The 20,598-nt window shown below is 34.1% G+C and overlaps 1 protein-coding gene across 8 annotated transcripts in view; it reads right to left on the bottom strand.

Moving 5' to 3' along the window:
- RFX3 (regulatory factor X3) overlaps positions 1-20,598 on the bottom strand; it is a 317,106-nt gene that overhangs the window by 264,731 nt on the left and 31,777 nt on the right. For 4 of the 8 annotated variants that reach the window (XM_073228584.1, XM_073228585.1, XM_073228586.1 and 1 more), the window contains exon 1: positions 7,679-19,855. The exons of 1 other annotated variant lie outside the window; for it this stretch is intronic. In XM_073228584.1, the coding sequence (XP_073084685.1) occupies positions 7,679-7,712 (34 nt within the window). In that variant the 5' untranslated portion in view covers positions 7,713-19,855. Of the gene's footprint in view, positions 1-7,269; positions 7,356-7,678; positions 19,856-20,598 lie in introns of those variants that run through there. 3 more of the 8 variants (XM_073228583.1, XM_073228581.1, XM_073228580.1) reach the window with 3 other exon arrangements.

Raw genomic sequence — 20,598 nt, 5'->3', positions numbered from 1 at the left:
ATTCTTTGTAATATCCATTTTTTAACTACTGTAACCAAAATTTAGACAGATGCAAAGCCTCTCTACACTAATTTTTTTTTAATTCAACTTAAAGCCCACAGACTGTTACAGTGAAATTATGTTGCCGATGATCAAGGGCGAAATACTGTCCATTTATTTAATTAACAACAACAGAAAAAGGAAAACATGTTCCAAAGTTGAAATGCTGATAAATGACAGAAAATTCACACTGAATCACATGCTTCTATGTTTGTATATTATTCTATCTACCAAGGTTCCATTTTTCAATCTAGTCCCATTAGAATCTAGAACTGACTGACTAATTGGTTTTGATTTTTTTTTTCAAATTTAAGAATCAATGTGTATTCCAGGATATCAAACAAGAATAAAAATAATACTCTTAATAAGTCAAAGAAAAATAAACCTATTACCATCAATATGTAAACCATGAAATCTCTTCACATTGTGCTCTAAAAAGTATGCATGTCCTTGATTATGCTCTTGATTATGAACATAAATATTTTCTGTAGTTGCTCTGCTGAGTTTTCAGCAATAAACCATTATTTTCCTGTATTTTCTTTAGAAGAGCTTTTCTCAAGGGAATACACTTAACAGTATTTTAAAATTTCATATTAAAACACTTCCCATTTGGCAAATGAATTTCTCAAGCACATGTAACCTCTAATAGAGGCAAAGCCAACACAGATGAATTGAAACCCAATAATGTAAGAAAAAAATTTGACAAATAGCTTAACACAGTTTTTAGTTTTAAAAATTACACCTCCATGTTTAAGTATCTAAACCAGCCTTAAAGAGAAGCCTTTTCTAACTACACCTGACCCACAACTCCAAGATTCTGATTTACCATAACTGCTCCCTGCCATCTTATGGAATCATTATTATATTTGTTGCATTCAGGGAGAAATAAACAAAAAACTTGAGTATAAATAACATAAAAAGCAAATATCTTAAACCCAAAGAATAACATGTGAAAACAGTTAGGGTATAGACACAGACACAGCCTAGGTGCAGGTAAAGAAATACTATAGTTAAGTAGCTATGCTGCATCAAACACTTAAGTACATTTCATACAGTCCCAAAACGAGTAATTGAGAGGATCAAGATTCCATCTAAACTTTGACAATAAAGTTCAAATTATTTTCACAACAGGATACTACCTCAAGCAGAATTCTTCTCTGGCTTTACGTTTTTAGAAATCTGTATCTGTCAAAACTGAAAAAGGGTTGACAACCTTCACAACTGATGATGCCTATGACAGGGTTATCCTGTATGCATACAAACATGGCAGAAATTACAAAAATAAGATTAGGAAGCCACTCTTTGTCTTAAAATGAAGAGGATAAATAGACACTCTTCAAGAAGCCTTCTAGCACTAACATTCTAATATTCTTTGCGTTTTTTTATCTTGCTAAAATATTTGAGAACAGATAAGAATCCTGTTTCTTTTTTTTCTTTAATCTAAGTATAGTTTTTTCAATTGATAAACAATACTATATTGGTTTCAAGTACACAACATAAGAGATTCGACAGTTATCTACATACTAAATGCTCACTCCAACTATTGTAGTTACTGTCAATGCAGAAAGATGTAACAGAATTACTGACTATATTCTTTATGCTGTACTTTCATCCCTGGAACTGATTTACATATGAATGAGATTTTGTGCTTATCCCCTTCACCTATTTTGCCCACTCACCCCAAACCCTCCCCCATGGTAACTACCAGTCACTTCTCAGTGTCTATGAGACTACTGCTGTTTTGTTAATTTTGTTTTGTTTTTAGAGTCCACATATAAGTGAAATCATATGGTATTTGTCTTTCTCCACATGGCTTATTTCACTGAGCATAATACCTTCTAGGTCCTTCCATGTTCTTATAAATGGCAAGATCTTTCCTTTTTATGGCTGAATAATAGTCCATTGTATATATGTACAGATGGACACTTAGGTTGCTTCCATATGTTGGCTACTGTAAATAATACAGCAATAAACATAGGACGGCATGCATCTTTTCAAATTAGAGATCATTTTCTTCAGGTAAATTCCTAGAAGTGGAGTTACTAAGTCGCATGGTATTTCTTTTTTTAGTTTTTTGAGGAACTTCCATACTGTTTTCCACAGTAGTTGCACCAATTAACATCCCCACCAACAATGCAGAAGGGTTCTTTTTTCTCCACATCCTCACCAACACTTATTTCTTTTCTAACTTTCTTAAAACTCTTCAAGGTTATAAATCCTACTTGCTCATTATTTTATAAAAACTTAAAAATAGCATCTATACTAATGTAATTCTCACAACTCTGGGAGAGGAATTATTATCTCATACAACTGAGAAAACTAAGGCTCAAAAAAATTGTAGTGACTTGGCCCAAATCACCAAACTTCTAAATAACAGAGCAATTCCAAAAGCAGGTCTGTCCTACTCACAACTCAGGATACTTCCCATGATATACTAGATGTCACCATTGAGCATTCATTTGCATATCACTGTAACTTTGACATATGCCCCCTCATTTGGTCCTAAGAATAATCCTATAATGAAACAAGGAAGGTAATACTATTGTGGCCTCATGTGATAAATGACAAAACTGAGACTTAGAACTTAAATGACTTGCTCAAAGAACCTTACAGAATAATGGCAAAGCCAAGTCTCAAACATAGGCTTCCTGACTCCAAGTCCAGTGTTTCTTTTGTTAATGTTATTTATTGTCAATTACAAGTTAGCTTCAATGTATCTCTGAAACATTGCTATGTCTACCCTGTGTAACCTGGTCTCTCTAAACATGAATTTCACTAAGCTTAACTGAACTCATGAAGACATTATGTTTATGTGTACTATAGTAACTTATGTTTCTAATATAGATTCATTGTCTAAAGATATTTGTCTAAGTCTGTTAAAAAGATCCCCCCAGATTTAAAATGAGGAAAACAAGGTTTCTAATTACTAGAAAAATTCTACTTAAGTCCCAACAACAACAAAAAGGTGCTTAATTTGGGAGTTTCTTAAATTATAAATTAGCATTCTCCTCGTTACATCCACATAGGCCAGACAGTAGTATTGCCTTTCTGTCTTTAATTCCTCAGAATCTTTCCACCCAAATGCACTGCCATTACTGAAGCCTAGAATGATCTCATTTAGTAAAGGAGCTTCTTGCCCTTTCATTAGGTCCTAATCTAAATTACAGTATAAAGACACAAGGCTCTGTACTCGCAACTGGCTCATGATAAAGAGCACTGGCTGGCCATGTGGCCTGATGAAGTCCTGGGACACAGAAGGGTCTTTTTTGGACTTTATCAGTCTTAGAGCAGGCAATTTATTTTGAGCCAGAAAAATAAAATATAATCTCAGGCCATCTGGTTCTGTAACACTCTATATTTGTTTAGAAAGGTCACTGTTGTCAAGTTACTGAATGTTATCTCCGGAACTGACAGGAAGAAAGAAGTTTTTGAAAACAAGCCAGGAATATTAAAGCATCGGATATTAAGGTGTAAAGTAGTATTTAAAAGCTTGGGCTTTTGGGTTAAACAGACCACAGTTCAAATCCCAGCTTCACAACCTTCTAGTTAAATGACTTTGGGCAAGTCACCAGCTTAACCTATTTTTCCCATCTATAGAACCTAGATAATAGCACTCTAGAGGGCTATTATAATGATAAAATGATAAAGACATATAAGTCACTAGCTCAGTCACCATTCAAAACTTACTCAATAATTATTACTTTCTGTGCAATTTTTTTTCTCATTTTTCTTTAGTTTTGCATGAAACTTAATTTTCATGATTTCTTCTCCAGAATTTAAATATAGTGGAATTTAAATATAGACACACAATTTATGTTACGTTTATTAAATATGTGGGTTAAGAGTCTGTCCAAACAAAAACTTCAGTCTATCTCAGCATTTAAGTAACATTCACTTCTTTTGAAAATCAAATTTAGAGCAACTATTACTTTTTTCGGAGAATGACTGGGTTGCTGTGTCAATAAAGAATGAATATTAAGCACTATCAATTCTGTATCTGAACAACTTCAGTGGAGTAATACTGAGTTTACTGAACAATTGTTCAGTATCCTGATGTTGTTATACAATAGTTAGTTGCTTTGTATTAGGTAGTTTTCGATTATTGTTTCACAGTAGGACTAAGACCCAGCTACTGCAGTAACAAGACATCCAGAGTTGATTTAGACAGGCTACTTAAGCACTTTCCCTTTATGAGATTAGCAAAGGGATTAAAAGTACACAAATAATCTTTAAAAACAACTTAATCAAAACTCCACCCAGAATGTTGCCAAAGAATTATGTTTTCAATTCAGCAGGCCAGATTCCAGAATGACTTATATTAACACCTTAAGTATCTCAAAGGTGGGTAAATACTTCACCTGCACTTTGGTAGGACTGGCCATCATGATGAACTGAATTAATTACTCCCTTTTTCTACTTCAAATATTAGCTACTATGTAGTTTCCTATTTGATGTCAACAATACAGGCATACATCTTCAATATGAACCACTGGATGGGTTCTCCACTTTCTTTCATAATATTGACCTAAAAGATCTGGGAGTTATTTTTTTTTTTTAATTTCAAACTCCAGGATCCAATAAGACAACTTTTAAAGATCAACATTAGTCTAAAACATGCTTATTGAGTTAAGGGCTAGAAAATAAATGAATCGGAGAAATCTATAAGCCTACACCAAAATCCATACAAAAATCTCTTCTGACCAACCTTCACTTACACAACTTGCTATATAAATCCACACTCTCTATTTCTTCTCCAACCATACAGACATAGCCCAGGACATGCTGAAAATGCCCACCCTGTGCTCTTCAGTGCACCCCTCACGGTTTTGCTCCCAATGCTGCACTGTATGTTTTCCCAAAACCAGTGGTATTTGTTCAAAAACCTCATTAGGGAGTTTTGCTGTCACCATAATTAGCTAATTTAAATATCAAATAGGCCATGTAAGCAAAAATAAACTGTCTTGTATCTTTAAAAGCTGAGTCAAAAACTTTGAAAAGACTTAATAAAGGCAAGTCACTACAGAACATTGTTGTTGAAATGACAAAGGTAAAAGAAAGATAAAAACTGGGAAAATCATAAAACATAGGAGAGGCATTCTCATACCTTGGCGAGGAGGCCTTAGGAGAATGGATTTGCTGAACTCCACCCCCCTTGGTTTCAGATTCAGTAGTTATGGGGTGAGACCAAAGGATACACATGCTAAATAATTACAATGTGATGCTGATGCTACTGGTCTGGGAACCACATGTTGAGAACCACTGCTTTTCAATGTCTAAATTTTTAATTCACATTTTAAAAAGTGAAAGCTGGATATGATTTGTTATGAATGTAGATTTATCAAAAATTTGTTCTGATAAGCAAACCATACTACAGGGAAAGGTCTTGGTCCTAATCATAAGACAGTCTATTTATGTTTTGAGTTAAAATGTTAGTGGGATGTGAGCATCGTTTTTTATGACCTACTGTTTTAACTGACTTGTTCAATTAATTAACAAACTGAGAGCCAAACTCATAAGAAGAAATCTTGTCTAATATGGGCCATAAAAATACCACTAGACTTCGAAAATCCCTTTACCTTACCTATTTGTGAGAGGGAAATTCTAACATGATAACTTCCTTATTTAAAAAACTTCCTAAAAACACAAAGCCTTTAAAATAAAAGGTTAAATATCACTGTCTCCAATTTAAGATGAGATTTTAAACTTGGAGAGGATAAGAAACTTATCTAAAGGGGTAAATAAGCCAAGTGGCAGAGTCAAGACTTGAATGCAGATTTAGCCCCAAACTCAGAGCTGGATTTTTTTTCTTCTTTTTCAAATCTTACAATATTGCAGTATAACCTTTGGAAGAGTCAAAAGAGAGTTATAAACAACATTGGGATCCCAGTCAACCTAAACATCTGTAAAACAGAAAATGCCCAAACTTAAATAACTGTGAGAACTAGATAAATACAAGCATTATTACCTGCTATCTTAAACACATTCATAAATATCATCTACAAGCTGTACTTACTTTTAAATGGCCAGACAAGATCACCAAATACAGGACACTGGAAAACAGCTGGTCTAACAGAATTAAAGCAAGGTTTTTGGCAACACAAGTCCACTTATGTAAAAATCTGTGAAGAATGGATGACAGAAATATTCACAAGTAGATGCAGCAGGGTAAGTGAAAGGGAGACAATCACATTAAGAGTGAGTCAAAGAAACATATTATGTATACGCTGAAATAATACATCCAAAGATAAAGCATTTATGGGCTGTTTGGAAACAAGAGTAGACAGACAGACCAGTGACAACAATCGCCATTACGATGATGCCATTAAAGCAAGTTTATCATTTTAGAAACTAGAGGTAGAGACAAAAAGCACCTTATCTCCATTTTACAAGGTGATACATTCATGTAGGACATGAATTCTAGAAGAGGACAATATCAGCTACATCATGAAGGAATTCAAATGTCCAGTTTTATATAATCATTTTAATATGTTTAGAACACTGGCGCCAAGCAGTGTTCTACTGTTTGAGGTCAGGAAACAGAGTGAAGATTTGACATAACTAGGAAATCTCCTAAAATAACTATTGTGTTTCTTTAGAAAGTGAATAAGAAGTAAATAAAGATGTAAAATATTAGCAGGAAGTTAGGAACCTAGGAATGGTTAATATGGCCACAATAAAAGAAAAAGAAAAAAGAGAGAAAGAAAACAGAAAATAACAAGTGTTGACAAAGATGTAGTATACTGTTGGTAGGAATGTAAAATGGTCGAGCCATTATGAAAAACAGGATAGACGTTCCTCAAAATATTAAAAGTAGAATTACCATATGATCCATCAATCCTACTTCTGGGTATATATCTAAAAGAATTGAAAAAAAGGATCTTAAAGAGATATGTGTACACCCATATGCATTATTCACAATAGCCAAGAGATGGAAGCAACCTAAATGTCTGTCAACACAATAGCCACGAGATGGAAGCAACATTCAACCTAAATGATGAATGAAGAAAGAAAATGTGGCATACACATATAATGGAATATTACTCAGTCTTAAAAAAGGAAATAATATGCTACAACATGAATAAACCTGACTTAAACATGGAAAAACTTACTTAAAATATTTGACTTTATGCTAAGTGAAATAAGACAATCACAAAAACACAAATAGTGCATGATTCCACTTACATAAAATATTTAAAGTATCAAACTCTAAGAAACAAAAATAGTGATTACCAGAAGCTAAGGGGAGGGAGTGAGGGGAGATACTCTTCAATGGGTGTAGAGTTGCAGTTTTTCAGGATGAAAAAAATTCTAGAGATCTGTTGAACAACAACAAACATAATTAACTATTGGAATGTACATTTTAAAATGGGTAATATGGTTTTAAAAAAAACCTAGAGATAAAAATTTCTTGAAAACTCTGCTAAGATAACAGAAAAAAGAATAGGAAAGCTTCAGCAGACCTTGCTTAAAACAAAAGTTGCACAAGAGTAGATTCAATTTTAATCATTGTACTCTCTCAAAAACACTGATTTCTGTATGATTCTAGGAACCTATGACTTAACTTTGTTATTTATAACAGAAAGGAGGTATGCCATATCAGAATTACTTGGAGAACTTTTAAAATATTGCTTATTCTCACCCAGAGAGATGCTCCCAGTTGAGTGAGCCATCATTAGTGATGCAACTGTGCTATATTCTTCAACTGGGCTGGGACTGCAAACAGATTGAGAATTTCATTTTTACATGATAGTTTAAATCAGTAAGAAAATTCAATTCAGTCACTTTTCCTATAATAAGGAAATTACATATATTGTTTGATATAATTAAACTTTCTTCACACCATGAAGCTAAACATGGATTCTATTTTCTGAAGGCATATGTAATACATTATGAATGTGGCAGCTCTAAACTGCAATGGACAATCTTTGTTATGAGATCACATCTCCACTGGGCTAGGTACCCATAGAGAACAAAATCAACAATATATGGAAAATGCAGACAGAAATACCTCTTACAACTTCTGAAATATTCTGCCCAGAACATTTCTCTTTTTGACAACCCTCTCCTATATGAATATATCTCCAGATGCATTTTCCCTATGATTTCCTCTGTTCTCCAAAGCCGTTTGCTCATTTTTTCTTTTCTATATTTAGAGAATGAGAAAGAACTAAATTTTCTATACCCAAACTTTCAGAAACAAAATAAAGGGTCTCTCTCATTTCCATATATTACTGTTTCATCTCCAGAGAAACAAATCTACAATTTAAAAACTTAGGGTTAATGGAATCATTTCACACAGACTTTGGTGCATTTTTCTTATACTCTATCTTAAAAACTTATTGGTGTGTGGTGGTATCATAAAATGAAGCCCTTAAGAGGATCTATGAACCAACATGCTCTATTATCTTAAAGAGTACACAAATACATTATTTAATGTGGAAATTATACATTATAACCTCTATTCCATATGGGTATATTTGGGCTGTGTAATATCTTCTATTTCTCAATTCCTGCCCTCTTTTGCGTTAAATAGGTATTTCACAGTGTGCCTTTTTCATTCCCATGTTGTTTCTTTCACTATAATTTTTTGAGTTATTTTCTTAGTGGTTGACTTGGAAATTACAATTAGCATTTTAACTTAAAACATTCTAATCTATATTAATACTAACTTAATTTCAATAATAAAAACTTTCCTCCAATGTACTTCCCTTCCCTTTCTTTTGACTACTATTGAAATCAAACTACAACTTTTTATGTTATAAGCCCATCAACACAGTTTTATCACTATGGCATTATGCAGTAGTTGTCTTTTAGGACATATAGAAGAAAAAAATTACACAGAAAAATGCATTTATGTTTTTATAAGTATGTCTTTCATAATACCTACGTAATTACCTTTACTATTGGTCTTTCTTTGTGTGGATTAGAGTTTACTGCTTAGTACCCTTTTAATTCAAATTGTAAGACTTCCCTTAATATTTCTTACAGTTCAGGTCTGCTAGGGACAAGTTCTCCCAGGGTGGTTGTTCTTTTTGCAAGTATCTTAACTTCTCCTTCACCTTGAAAAAAGACCTTAGCTAGATACCAAAATACTGGTTTACAGAATTTTTCTTTCAACACTTTGATAAAGTCTTCTACCCTCTGTGGTTTTTGATAGGCAGCTACTAATCTTACTGAAGATTTCTTTTATATGATAAATTACTTTTTCCTTGTTGCTCTCAAGAGCTCTCTCACTTTTGTAAATTTGACTATGACATGTCTAAGTGTCAAACACTTTGGGCTTATTCTATTTGGAGCACAGTGAGTTTCTTTAAAGTGTAGATTAATATTTTTCAGCAAGTTTGGAAAGTTTTGTGTCATTCTTCTTTAAACAGTCTTCCTGCCTCTTTCATTGCTCTTCTCCTTCTACACCTTCCATTATGCTTATGTTGATACACTTCATTTCCTGAAGTTCTGTTCATTTGTAGTTTCTTTCTACTCCTTACACTGAATAATCTCTACTGAACTACCTTCAAGTTGATTAGTTCTTTGTGAATTTTTCATTTCAGTTATCAACTTTCAAACTCCACAATTTCTTTATGGTTCTTTTTCAATTTCTGTGTTTATTGACACTCTCTTTGGTAAGATATCATCTCATAGTTTAATTTTTTAGACAAGGTTTCATTTAGTTTCTTGAACATGTTTATAAAACTGACTTAAAGTCTTTGTCTGTTAGGTCCAATTCTGTGCTTCCACAGGGACATTTTTCTGTTGGCTGGTTTTTGTTTGTTTTCCTGTGTATGTGATACATTTTCCTGTTTCTTGCATGTCTCAAAGAATTTTTTGTTGAAAACTGATCATTTTGGATAGTGTACCAAGTCTGGTACAGAATTCCCTGCAATGCCCCAGGAAGATTTTTCGCTACTGGTTTATTATTCTTTTTCTTGGTGCTGCTTCTTTGTTTAGCACTTTAGTGAATTAATTCTGTAGGTTCTGTATTCCCTGTAGTTCATAGCCCTTGAGTTTTCTGCTGGATTTTTTTCTTAAGCTCTTGTTTTTATTTTTAAGCCTGGCTTCCTAGGAGTCATACCTGGATGGGTATAAGTTAGTGACCAACCGATGACTGGTCAAAAGATATTCTTAAATGCCTTTCCTATACATCTTTCACCCTTTGCTAATGGAATCTTTGTGAGGAGTCACACCTTCAAACTTCAGGCAGCTTATAAGATAGCCCTAGCTTTCACATCCTGCTTGCCCCTGAGGCTTAAGATCACCCAGAGGTGATCCTCTCCTTTCCCCAGGTCTTTCCTAGATGTGTGCACAGCTTGTACTTAGTGCAGCCTTTTATATACCCAGGAATATGCTGATGCTTTTCAAAGTTCCCTATAGTTGCCTAATTCTCCAGGATTTCTTTTAAGTTCCTAGCCAGGCTCCTGTGTGCCCCAACTGAAATCACAGCCTTAAGTGGTGGAGATGTTGCCAACAGTTGCTATTGTTTCAGGGAAGCCCTGGGATGGGCTTTTTCTTCCCCACAACTGAGCTGAGCACTGAGTCAAATAAAAAAGCCAATAGTTCTCTGAAAATAGTTTTCCCAGGGAGCTGCAAGTTCTGACAAAATATTAACAGTGTTCTGGGGATAGTGCTTTTAATGGGTCTCCAAAAGTAGTCAGTCATAACTCTCCACTGTCTGCAATCCTGCCAGCTTTTGCTGTGCCGCTGGGGAAAGAGGGAAAATGGGAGTAGTCACAAGTTAAAATTCACAGATCTCACTGTCTTCCCAAAGTTCAATAGTTTTCCCTTGGACAGATGACTTTCAGTTCATTCTTTGGCTTCAGTTAATTGCCAGAATTCTGAAATGGTTCATTTTAGTTGATTTGCCCATGTTTTTGTTGTTTTAGAGGAAAAGTACATTGAGGCCTCACTCCACCAATCTGGAAGCCAATCAAGCTATGTAATATTTTAAATCTATCTTTATGTAGGTTTTAAGACAAAAATGCATTTTAACCAGACAAAATGTTGTTTAAAAAATATTTTTAGATCACTGATTCTTTTCCCTAGTAGAAACCTATGAAAAAAAAAAGTCTACATTGCAATATTTAAAGTTAAATAGGAGGGAATCTGGTCTGTGAGAGGGAAAAATAAACTGCACAAGCAAGGTCTCAGTATATTATATCTTTCCTTAGGTAATATGTGAATCATCTAAAATAAAGGTGATTCCTGGTCTTAGATCCAGTCTCAGCCCCAAAAGATACCTCCAGTCACTTCTGGACAACAGAATAAGTTTAAGTGAGGAAGAAAGGCTATTCCATCTTGTCTTACTTGGCAGACATAGGCTAAATCCACTTCAATTCTGAGAGGGATTTAAAGAAAAGCCACAATAAAGGCTGGCAGTGAGAAATTCAACAGACAAATCAGACCTGAGCAAAGGAAGCAATCCTCTCTCTCCCAAGGTGTGTCTGAAGAGACTCAGCACAGAGAAATCACATTTACCTCAATCACCCAAGCATCAAAGAAACCCATCCTGTTAAGGCACAGTAAGATGAGCTTTTGGAGAGGAAGAGTTACTCTTTACTATTTTCTGTCTTCAACACTGCCTGATATTGGCAAGCCAGATGAAGACTAAAACTGTCAAAACAGACCAAGAAAAGTCAACAACCTTCAGCAAAACTTGTATTTTCAAGAACACATTACACTTCTTCTGCTTTTCTATTTCTGTGTAACAAACCACCCTAAAGCTTAATGCTCAAAAAAATAACCATTTTATATGCTCATAATTTTGCAGTAGGGGGTGGGCTCACCTAGCCAGTTCTGCTCATTTTGCTAGTGATCACACATATACCTGTTCTCAGCTGGTGGGTGGGAATTGAGCTCAACTGAAATACTAGGATGGCTGGGCTTCTCTCTCATGTCATCTCAGAGTCTCTCTCTCCATGTGCTCTTTTACACGTGCTCTTTGACACATGCTCTTTCTAAAAATATAACCAGATTTCTTAAATTCGGGATCAGGTCTTCTAAGAACACAAAAGCAAAAGCTACCTAGCCTTCTTAAAGCTTATGCCCAGACCTGGAACCACTTTAATTATGCTATATTCTCTTTTTAAAATAAGTTACAGGCCAGTCCAGATCAAAAAGAAAGCAACTTCACAAGAGCATGAATACTCAGATATGTGGTTCATTGTAACTATCATCAATGCAATAAACAACTAAAACATTAAGGCCAATGTTCAGGTGACTGGAGTGGGAGGGCAACCACAAGGAACTATAAAATGGCTAAATCTAATGAACACTGGGCAATTACAGTCAGATTCCATTTTCTATTCTTTCCTATACAGAGGGTCAATCTAGATTCTGTGAGAATCTTAATTATAGATGGAAAGAAAATAAGAACCTGGTTAATCACTTCGAAGCCACATGACATTGGAGAACTCAATCATTCTCTCCAAACCTCAGCTCCTCAATCGTAAAATGGAAAATTATATCGTCCTGCTTTTCCTATAGAAGACAGTATAGAACAAATAAGACAAGAAATGAGGAAGAGCTTTGAAAACTTGCTATTAAATATAGGTATTAGTTATCTGACAGGATTCTAAATATAGTCAACCTTGCTAAGTTCCTTTCTACTAGTAAAATTATAATAATCATTGTTAAACACCCCTTATGCTAAATTACTACCACAGCAATATTATATATAATAATGGGCTGAAATTACATGTTTTGTTACTATGTAGAGTAACAACACTAATACTATTTGTTTGTTGTCTAGTTATATGTCAGGTGTTGGCATATTTACTTCAGGTAAATTAAAACTAATCCTTACAATAACTCAACAAGGTAGATAGATACTACCTCTCTTTTACAAATAGGCAAGAAATTCACTACTTCAAGTAAGTCATGGTCACACATCTATTAAATAGAAAATCCATTATGAATGTTTAATGCATAACAGCCACTTCATAAATATTTGTCGTCTAAAATAAAAATAAAGCCAAGACTATCTGGCTTTAAAGTAAGCCTTTCAACCATATCAAAGCATCTCCTCTCACAATCCCTATTTACATATGTAGCAATTGAAACTGTAATCACAGTGAACATACTTCATTAATATGAGCAATTTGTTACCTTCTTCAAGTGCAAAATGGCTTCCCATCTGAAAAGTACCTTCATTTATTTAAACAACTAATCTTTAATGCACTTATTGATTTATTATGAGTTATAATGGTCATTTTATAATGTGGGAATACCAACTGAAAAAAGAAGTGATACATACTAAACATTCACATATGAAACAAAATAAAAACTAGCAAATATTTTTTATATTGTAAAATATGTACAGTATGAATAGCAAATAAAAATTAATCCTTATATTATGAAGAACTCTTGAAATGTAAAAGAGAAAACATTTCCCAACAGGAAAGTGGACAAACAATATAAATGGACAATTAACAAAAGAAATACAAATGGCTGGTAAATATACTTTAAAAAATTATTTTTGTCATTAGTTTTCAAAGAAATGTAAATTCAAGTGAGATTTTTTTCCACCATAGGACTGACAAAAACACAAAAAATTACAAAGATTAATCATACATAGTGTCAGAGAGCACGCAAAGAAAACAAACATTATAGCACTATTAATGGGAGTATAAGATGGCATGATCTTTCTAGAGAACAATCTGGGAATTGATAAAAACATTAAAAATATATCCAGCCTTCCACCCAGCAATTCCCAAGAACTCCTACAGAGGAAATATTTGTATATTGTACAAAGGTGTACATACAATAACTAATCGTAATACTGGAATATTTTGGACTACGCCCAAAATCACCAAATGTCTAGCTAGATGCTTGCTTGTATAAATTGACACATTCATATCTCAATAAAAATATACTAAATACTATTACCCTGAAAAGATGCTCAACATATGAGTGTCAAAGTTAAATAAAAAAACTGTATTACCCAATGTTTAAGATAAAGTATATGTGTTTTTTGTTGTTGTTTGTAAGGGAGAGTGGGCACATGTGTGAGCAGAAGCACAACCATGAATGTCAGAGTGAGCACATATACACTCACTGAGAGAGAAATCCGGAGATGTGAGAATCATCTTGTGAGCAGATGTGAAGCAATCTTTGAGCAGTGTAAGGCTTTTCTTTTAACTTTTTTCTTTGTACTTTTCTGTATTTTCTGATGTTTTACATTAAACATATAATTTTTATAACCACAATACAATAAAATTTTTATTTAAAAAAAGCCAACAGAGACCTTACATAGGCCTGAGATTCTGTGAACTCTCAAGTGTTATTACTTTTACTACAAAATAGATTAAAAAGCAGTTGAAATGGATACTGAATGAAAATTTACATTTATTCCTTTCAAATGACAAATTCAAAATCATAAACTCTTCACAGTTATTTCTACTTACACATTTTTTAGAATTTGTAATTTCTTTAAAAATGTCACGGAAGAGAGTAAAAGTGAAGTAGAAATGTTCAAGTGCTACAGGATACATGTGGCATAAGTGTGCTATATTACATGCCTTTGAAAAATAACTTGCATAAGTAAGGTCCTAGATTCTATAGCTTTTGATTTTATAGCTAAAAAAAAGACTTGATTTTGATTCTATAGCTCAAAAAATCTGGCATCACTTGGCAGGTTAACTGGGGAGCTTACTAACTTACACTCATTATTTACACAGTATAATGAGAATTCTCAATTAGCCATGGGTCAGATTATCCATGACTAGCCCTACTTTTCAGTGTAGCTATTGTACCCAGTGTAAACAGTATAGTTATTTGCTTTGTAGATCTCTCAGCTCTATTTACTTCATATGAAGCCAGGATTCTAGAAAAACAAATGCTTAAAATCAATTATTCAACTTAGATAGTAGATGGGCAAGTGGGCAGCTACTATCCTCAGGCCTGACAGTCTGAATATCAACTAGATATACCACTACCTGATTCCCAACCTAGGTACTCTGGAAATCTTTGGGGCCATTTTGGTTTTGCAATGGATTCAGGGAGTGCTTCTAATGTCACTTTGGCCCAGAAATGCTAAAACATTGTTGTAGCATGGGGTACCCCACCCAAAAGCTGTCCCATTCACAAGTACAATAGAGTCCAGGTTGAGATGGGGCTGTAATTTTAATTTTGTATTTCTAGACTACTATATTGCACTCATTAAATATTTGTTGAATAAAGTAAAAAGAAGGAATTTCTAGCACTGAGTAAGATACAGATAATATAAAACAATGAAAAGCGACAATGGAGAAACTAAACAACTTTATACCTTGATCCAAGATAGGGCTTTGTGGCTGGACTCCATTATATTTAGGGAAATACTATGATCAGATACATCTGTACCTAAAATATGTAGAAAAGCACAACTGTCCACATCCAAATACAGATCATAATGGAGTTATTTTCCATTATAGATATCCATGTATATGCCTTCCTCTATTGGTAAAAATCAACAATTGTGCCAACTCAGACAGACATTCTGGGGCCAACTAAGCTCAGTCTTGTATTGGTAACTGGGTGGTAAAACAGCCTTGTGATTTAAGAGTAATGGCTCTAGAGTGAGACTACTAGGTTTAAATTTGCTTTACCATGTATCACCTGAGTAATTTTCCTGCATCAGTCTTTTCATCTATAAAACGGAATCATCAAACAGGTTCACAGTCCTCTATTCTAAGCCCGTGAGCCAGATGTGTCACCTGACTCAGATTTTTTTTCTGGTTTTAGAAAGTAATACCACATACATGTAATTAGGGGATCTAATGCAGTAACCCATACTCATACACATGAACATTTCTGCAGCTAAGTGAATGGATGTTCAAAGTGTGGAATAAACAGACCTTTAAGTAGCCTCATACCATTTAGTTGAGGTTTTGCAATTGAATTAATTTTTCCACCAACTTAGGGAACCTGGTGATTTTCAGAGCCTTTTGAAATTCAGGAGTGAATATAAGGGATCACAGATCTGTAGTACCTACTTACCTCAGAGAGATAATGTGAGGATTGAGTATATATAAGTACTTACCCTGGAGACTCACACATAGGTAGAACTTAGTATTGCTATTGTTATAAAATGTTAACTAGTTAGTAAATGAGAGACAAAACTATGCAAGATAGGCAAAACAGTCAGCTGACTTGTATGGCGGGTGGTAAGTATAGTCTGAAGGGAACCTATGCAATTACTCTAACTTAAATTTTAAAAAATTATAGCCGATTGACCATTGCAAGAAAAGAATGAGGCTGTCCCACTAAACTCTTAAGTATTTACTTCCTTTTGATAAAAGGGGGTTCTCTAGGAGTTAGCATCTGAAGATATTTAATATTTTCAGCTTTACATGTGATTTCCTACTTAAAATTCTATGGCTTTAAAAGTATTTGTCTGATATTGAAGGTTTTCTTCAGGACTAAAACTGATTTTTCCTTTATGTAAAAAAAAAAATTAAATTCCTGTTGACCACAGCAGGATAGAGCAAAATTTGAAAGTGAAATAGTAAATGCAAGTATGTTGAATCCTACATTCCAAATGAGTGAAGTTCAATTTGCCCCTTATCCCCTCCCTGTTCTATTGGTTTTTATGTTCCAAACTCCTAGAGAAACTGTAAGATTTACAGAGGGGATGAAGGGAGCGATCACTCGTTAATAAGAACTACTCTTTGCCAAGCACTGGATTATGTACTTCATATTTACCCCTTACGTAATTTTCACAAGTGTGAAAAGCAACAGTTAGCATCCTCATATTACATAGGATATTTTATTAATAATGGGTGAACCATGATTCAAACTCAGGTTTAACTAACTCAAAAACCCATGAACTGTTTGCACTAGATCTCCTTACCAAAGGATATACCTTCTTTCTCACATTCTTGACTAATTGTTGGCTTCCTTCATAATTTTTATTAAATTATTTTTAAAGTACACAAAGTAATCTGAAATTTACATTCTCAAATTAAGAACATTTCAGTTCTTTTCTATAATCCCAAATTTGAAACGTACTTGTAATTTTTATCTTATCTGTGATAAAAGGATCTCCATAAATTACATGCAGCATTCTTAGTTATAAGAGCATATTTATATACATATTGCATTACATTTCCCAGCAATTAGCAGCACAATTATTACTGAAGAAACTTCAACTTAATAGACTTTAAGGATAAAACAAGTATGTCATTCAATAACTAATCATTCTGGTCATTAAGATTTTTGTGGGGTATGACCCTCCAAAATACCCCCTCTACTGCCACTCCAGAGTTTACTGGCCTTTTAGGGAGTATTTTCCTTATAACAAATTACCCCTTCTATAATTTAAACTATTTCTATTTAGGTCTGGCTTTCAAGGAGATAACTTAAGGATCTCTCTAACATACCTGTCACTTTGCTGCTTTATCAATTTCAGCTGAAAGTTTGTAACAAAAAATAAAGAGAAAAATAAATTTGAAAATAGACTCAAGGTCTTTCACAGCTTGAATCCTTCCTTACTCCTGTCAATACCCTTTCTTGTTGCCCTTTTCAGGCACTCTCCAATTGTTCCTGTCCAGAATAAACTATGGAGAAAATAACTGAAATTTATTAATTTAGAGTGTTCAGTTCAGCACTCTAAACTAAAAAGCTCAATGACTAAGTTTGAGAAAAATAATACTCCAGAGTCATGCTCATTTTAAGAGTACAAAACTGTTGACACATACTCAATGCACTGATTTGAGTCTAACAATTACTCTTATTTTAAATTTGCATGATCAACTTTCACCATTATTAAACTTCATGATGCCTTTGTTGGGCCACTGATGGGACTATTTTCTGTTTGCAAATAAGTAATTTCATAGATTGTTACAATATAAGGCTTAAATGCATACTTGGGAAAGTGAAAACATATTTTGGAATCCATTATTATCAAAGATTCTAGAATTCTAAATATAATGAAGGAATCATTCCTTCACACTATTATCAACCACTACTTATAAATGCTACTATAACCTAGAATTTTCAAGCTTCTATACATGGACAGCAGCTTATGGAAATTACTTTTAAGTATTTTCTTATTATTTATGTATTTAACTACCAGGCTTGGGGTTATGAAATATAAGCAGTATTTTAAGCTGCATAAAAAATGATGTTTATTAATGTCACACATGATATACTTACTATGGATAATTTAGTTTTTATAGTTATTATATTTGCATTCTTAAAAGTATACTATTTTAAAACCAAATGTCACTGGCTCTGATAAAAGGCTAGTACACTAGTAACATGTTTCCTGTGTATCATGTTGATTAATTAATTAGTTGAAGAGGAAAAGGAAAATGCCAACAGTCTAATTCTTTTTTCTAGATCTACCATGCCAGTAGGAAAAGTATACTAACCTTGACTGTCACTTCTGGAAGAATGCAAGAACAAAAAGAGAGGTATAGTTTACTACTCTGTAGTTCTTGGACAAAGGAAAGCAGTATAGAGCTGTGGCTCTGAAACCCTATCTTCTAATGACATACACTCAGAGACACACACTGTAGAAAAAACAAAACCAAAAGTGGACATGGTCTCCAGGCCACCAACATTTGCCAAGGTGGCTCCTAAAGAGAACCCCTTTGATTACAAAATAGAATTTGAAAATTGCTAATAGAATGAATAAGAATACTAGAGTAAAATTCATAAGATCTGAATTCACATGGTAGATTTTCCACATACTAGCTGGGTAACTGTCAAAGGTATTTCTTAACCTCTGCCAGTCGTGGCTTTCCCACCCACAATATGAAGATCTCTATCCCACATGACCAGCCGGGAAAAGTTAATTAAGATGCCACACACAAAAAGAACTTTGTAAGGTATGACCTACTATGTAAAGGTATATTCTAATCATTGGCCTATGTGCTATGCAATATGTAAAAATAAACATTTTTCCTTCCCTACCTCTCATTTCCAAGACAACTTCCTTATTTTACATAAGGAGTTTAATGCTATCAAACTGAAAGAAGATCCAAAAGTCAGATTAAAAGGGAAAAAGTGGAAAGGATAAACACATACAGAATTTTTCTCTATTTGCTTCTTAGAATACAAGGTAAGCTCATCTCCCACTACTTTCCCAAGGGAAGGATTCCACGGACCCATCTATTGGTTTTTATTTTAAATTTCCTCAACTATTTTTAATAAACATTATTTATAAGTATTTTAATAGAAGTGTACTACAGAAACTTTTTTCTACAGGCCCATATGAGCTTTCACAATTACTGGGTATGATATCAATATCTATATCATATACCTTCAGTCATGAAAATTCCGTGACAAGGAAAAAGAAGATCAGATTGATTTGTTTGATACAGACAACTCAAATGGTTCGAGAAATATGATAAAGTTGCAAGATTTCCTAGGAAACCTATTTGAGAAAGTTAATACTAAGCCCCTTTAAATATACTATCTGTGATAAAGATTAATAGCTCTTAAATTATAACTTACACATAAATGCATAGTTTTTGTTATAAACCATGTCACAAAGGTCTTAGACACGAACCTATTCAATTTATCTTTCTTGCAACCTTGTATGCATACAAACATTTTGGAAAACGTATAGGGGAAATTGTGGTACACTCTGTGGAGGACTTTATAAAACCACAGGTTTGAAAGGGAGGATATAGCTCCAGCTTGCTTCTCATAACCAGCAGATTGTATATTTATCTTCCCATAGAAACTGAAGACTGAAGAAATATTAAAATAGCAATGTTTAATCATCTTGAATGTGTCAGCAATTGCATTTCAACTAAGTGGAAGTGTAAATAAGTAATTTGGGGGCAAAATCTCAAAGACTAATGAACAGCTTACAAGTACTCAGAGTAAAGCCCATCCCTCTGGTGCCCCTCCCACCACCCACCCCACCCCACCCCCTACTCTTTTCATCTTTCTGAATGCCAATGGAAGGCCTCTCTTTAAAGTATTGCTGTAGTGGAAGCAGAAGTTCACACACCAAATTGTTGTGTCTTCCTACATAATTACCCATTATTGAGTAGGGGAATTATGACATCAGCAGTATGCTAGCCAATTATTCTACCAAATAGTTAATATGCACTGCTCCACATGCCACAATGTCATTGGCTGGATTTCATGAGGAGAGCTGCTATATTTACTTTCTTTCATTTGAATTTATCCTGATAAAGGCTTGATGTTTGGTAACCTATGAAGCAACTATGGAAATGCATGTGGCATATACACTTAGTTGTCTGCCATTTTAGAATGTCAATGCCAGTCATCATGCTGGGCAACACAGGGACACCAAAGCAATGGGAAAAGACTAATGTAAGAATCTCATATTTATGTTCTCATTAAACTACCCTAAGTAATGCTGAGATATTTCACATTATAGGAGCCTCAATGCTCTTTCCTGCTATTTCCCTATAAACTATGTGTTAGCCACTACTTTTCAATGTAGCATGCCTTTAATCCTACTTCAGGCAGGTTGGGGAGGTGAGCAGGAAGGAGGAATTCTCTTGTAGTTTATAAAGCCCCACAGAAAGCCAAGCTGTGTGGAGCATTTACAGTAATAAACTGTAACCACATAACAGTGTGAAGAATAGTCTAATGCTGTTTTGT

Source organism: Manis javanica, chromosome 2 (genome assembly GCF_040802235.1).
Source record: "Manis javanica isolate MJ-LG chromosome 2, MJ_LKY, whole genome shotgun sequence".
Lineage (NCBI taxonomy): Eukaryota > Metazoa > Chordata > Mammalia > Pholidota > Manidae > Manis > Manis javanica.
This window is presented reverse-complemented; position numbering and strand designations above follow the sequence as displayed.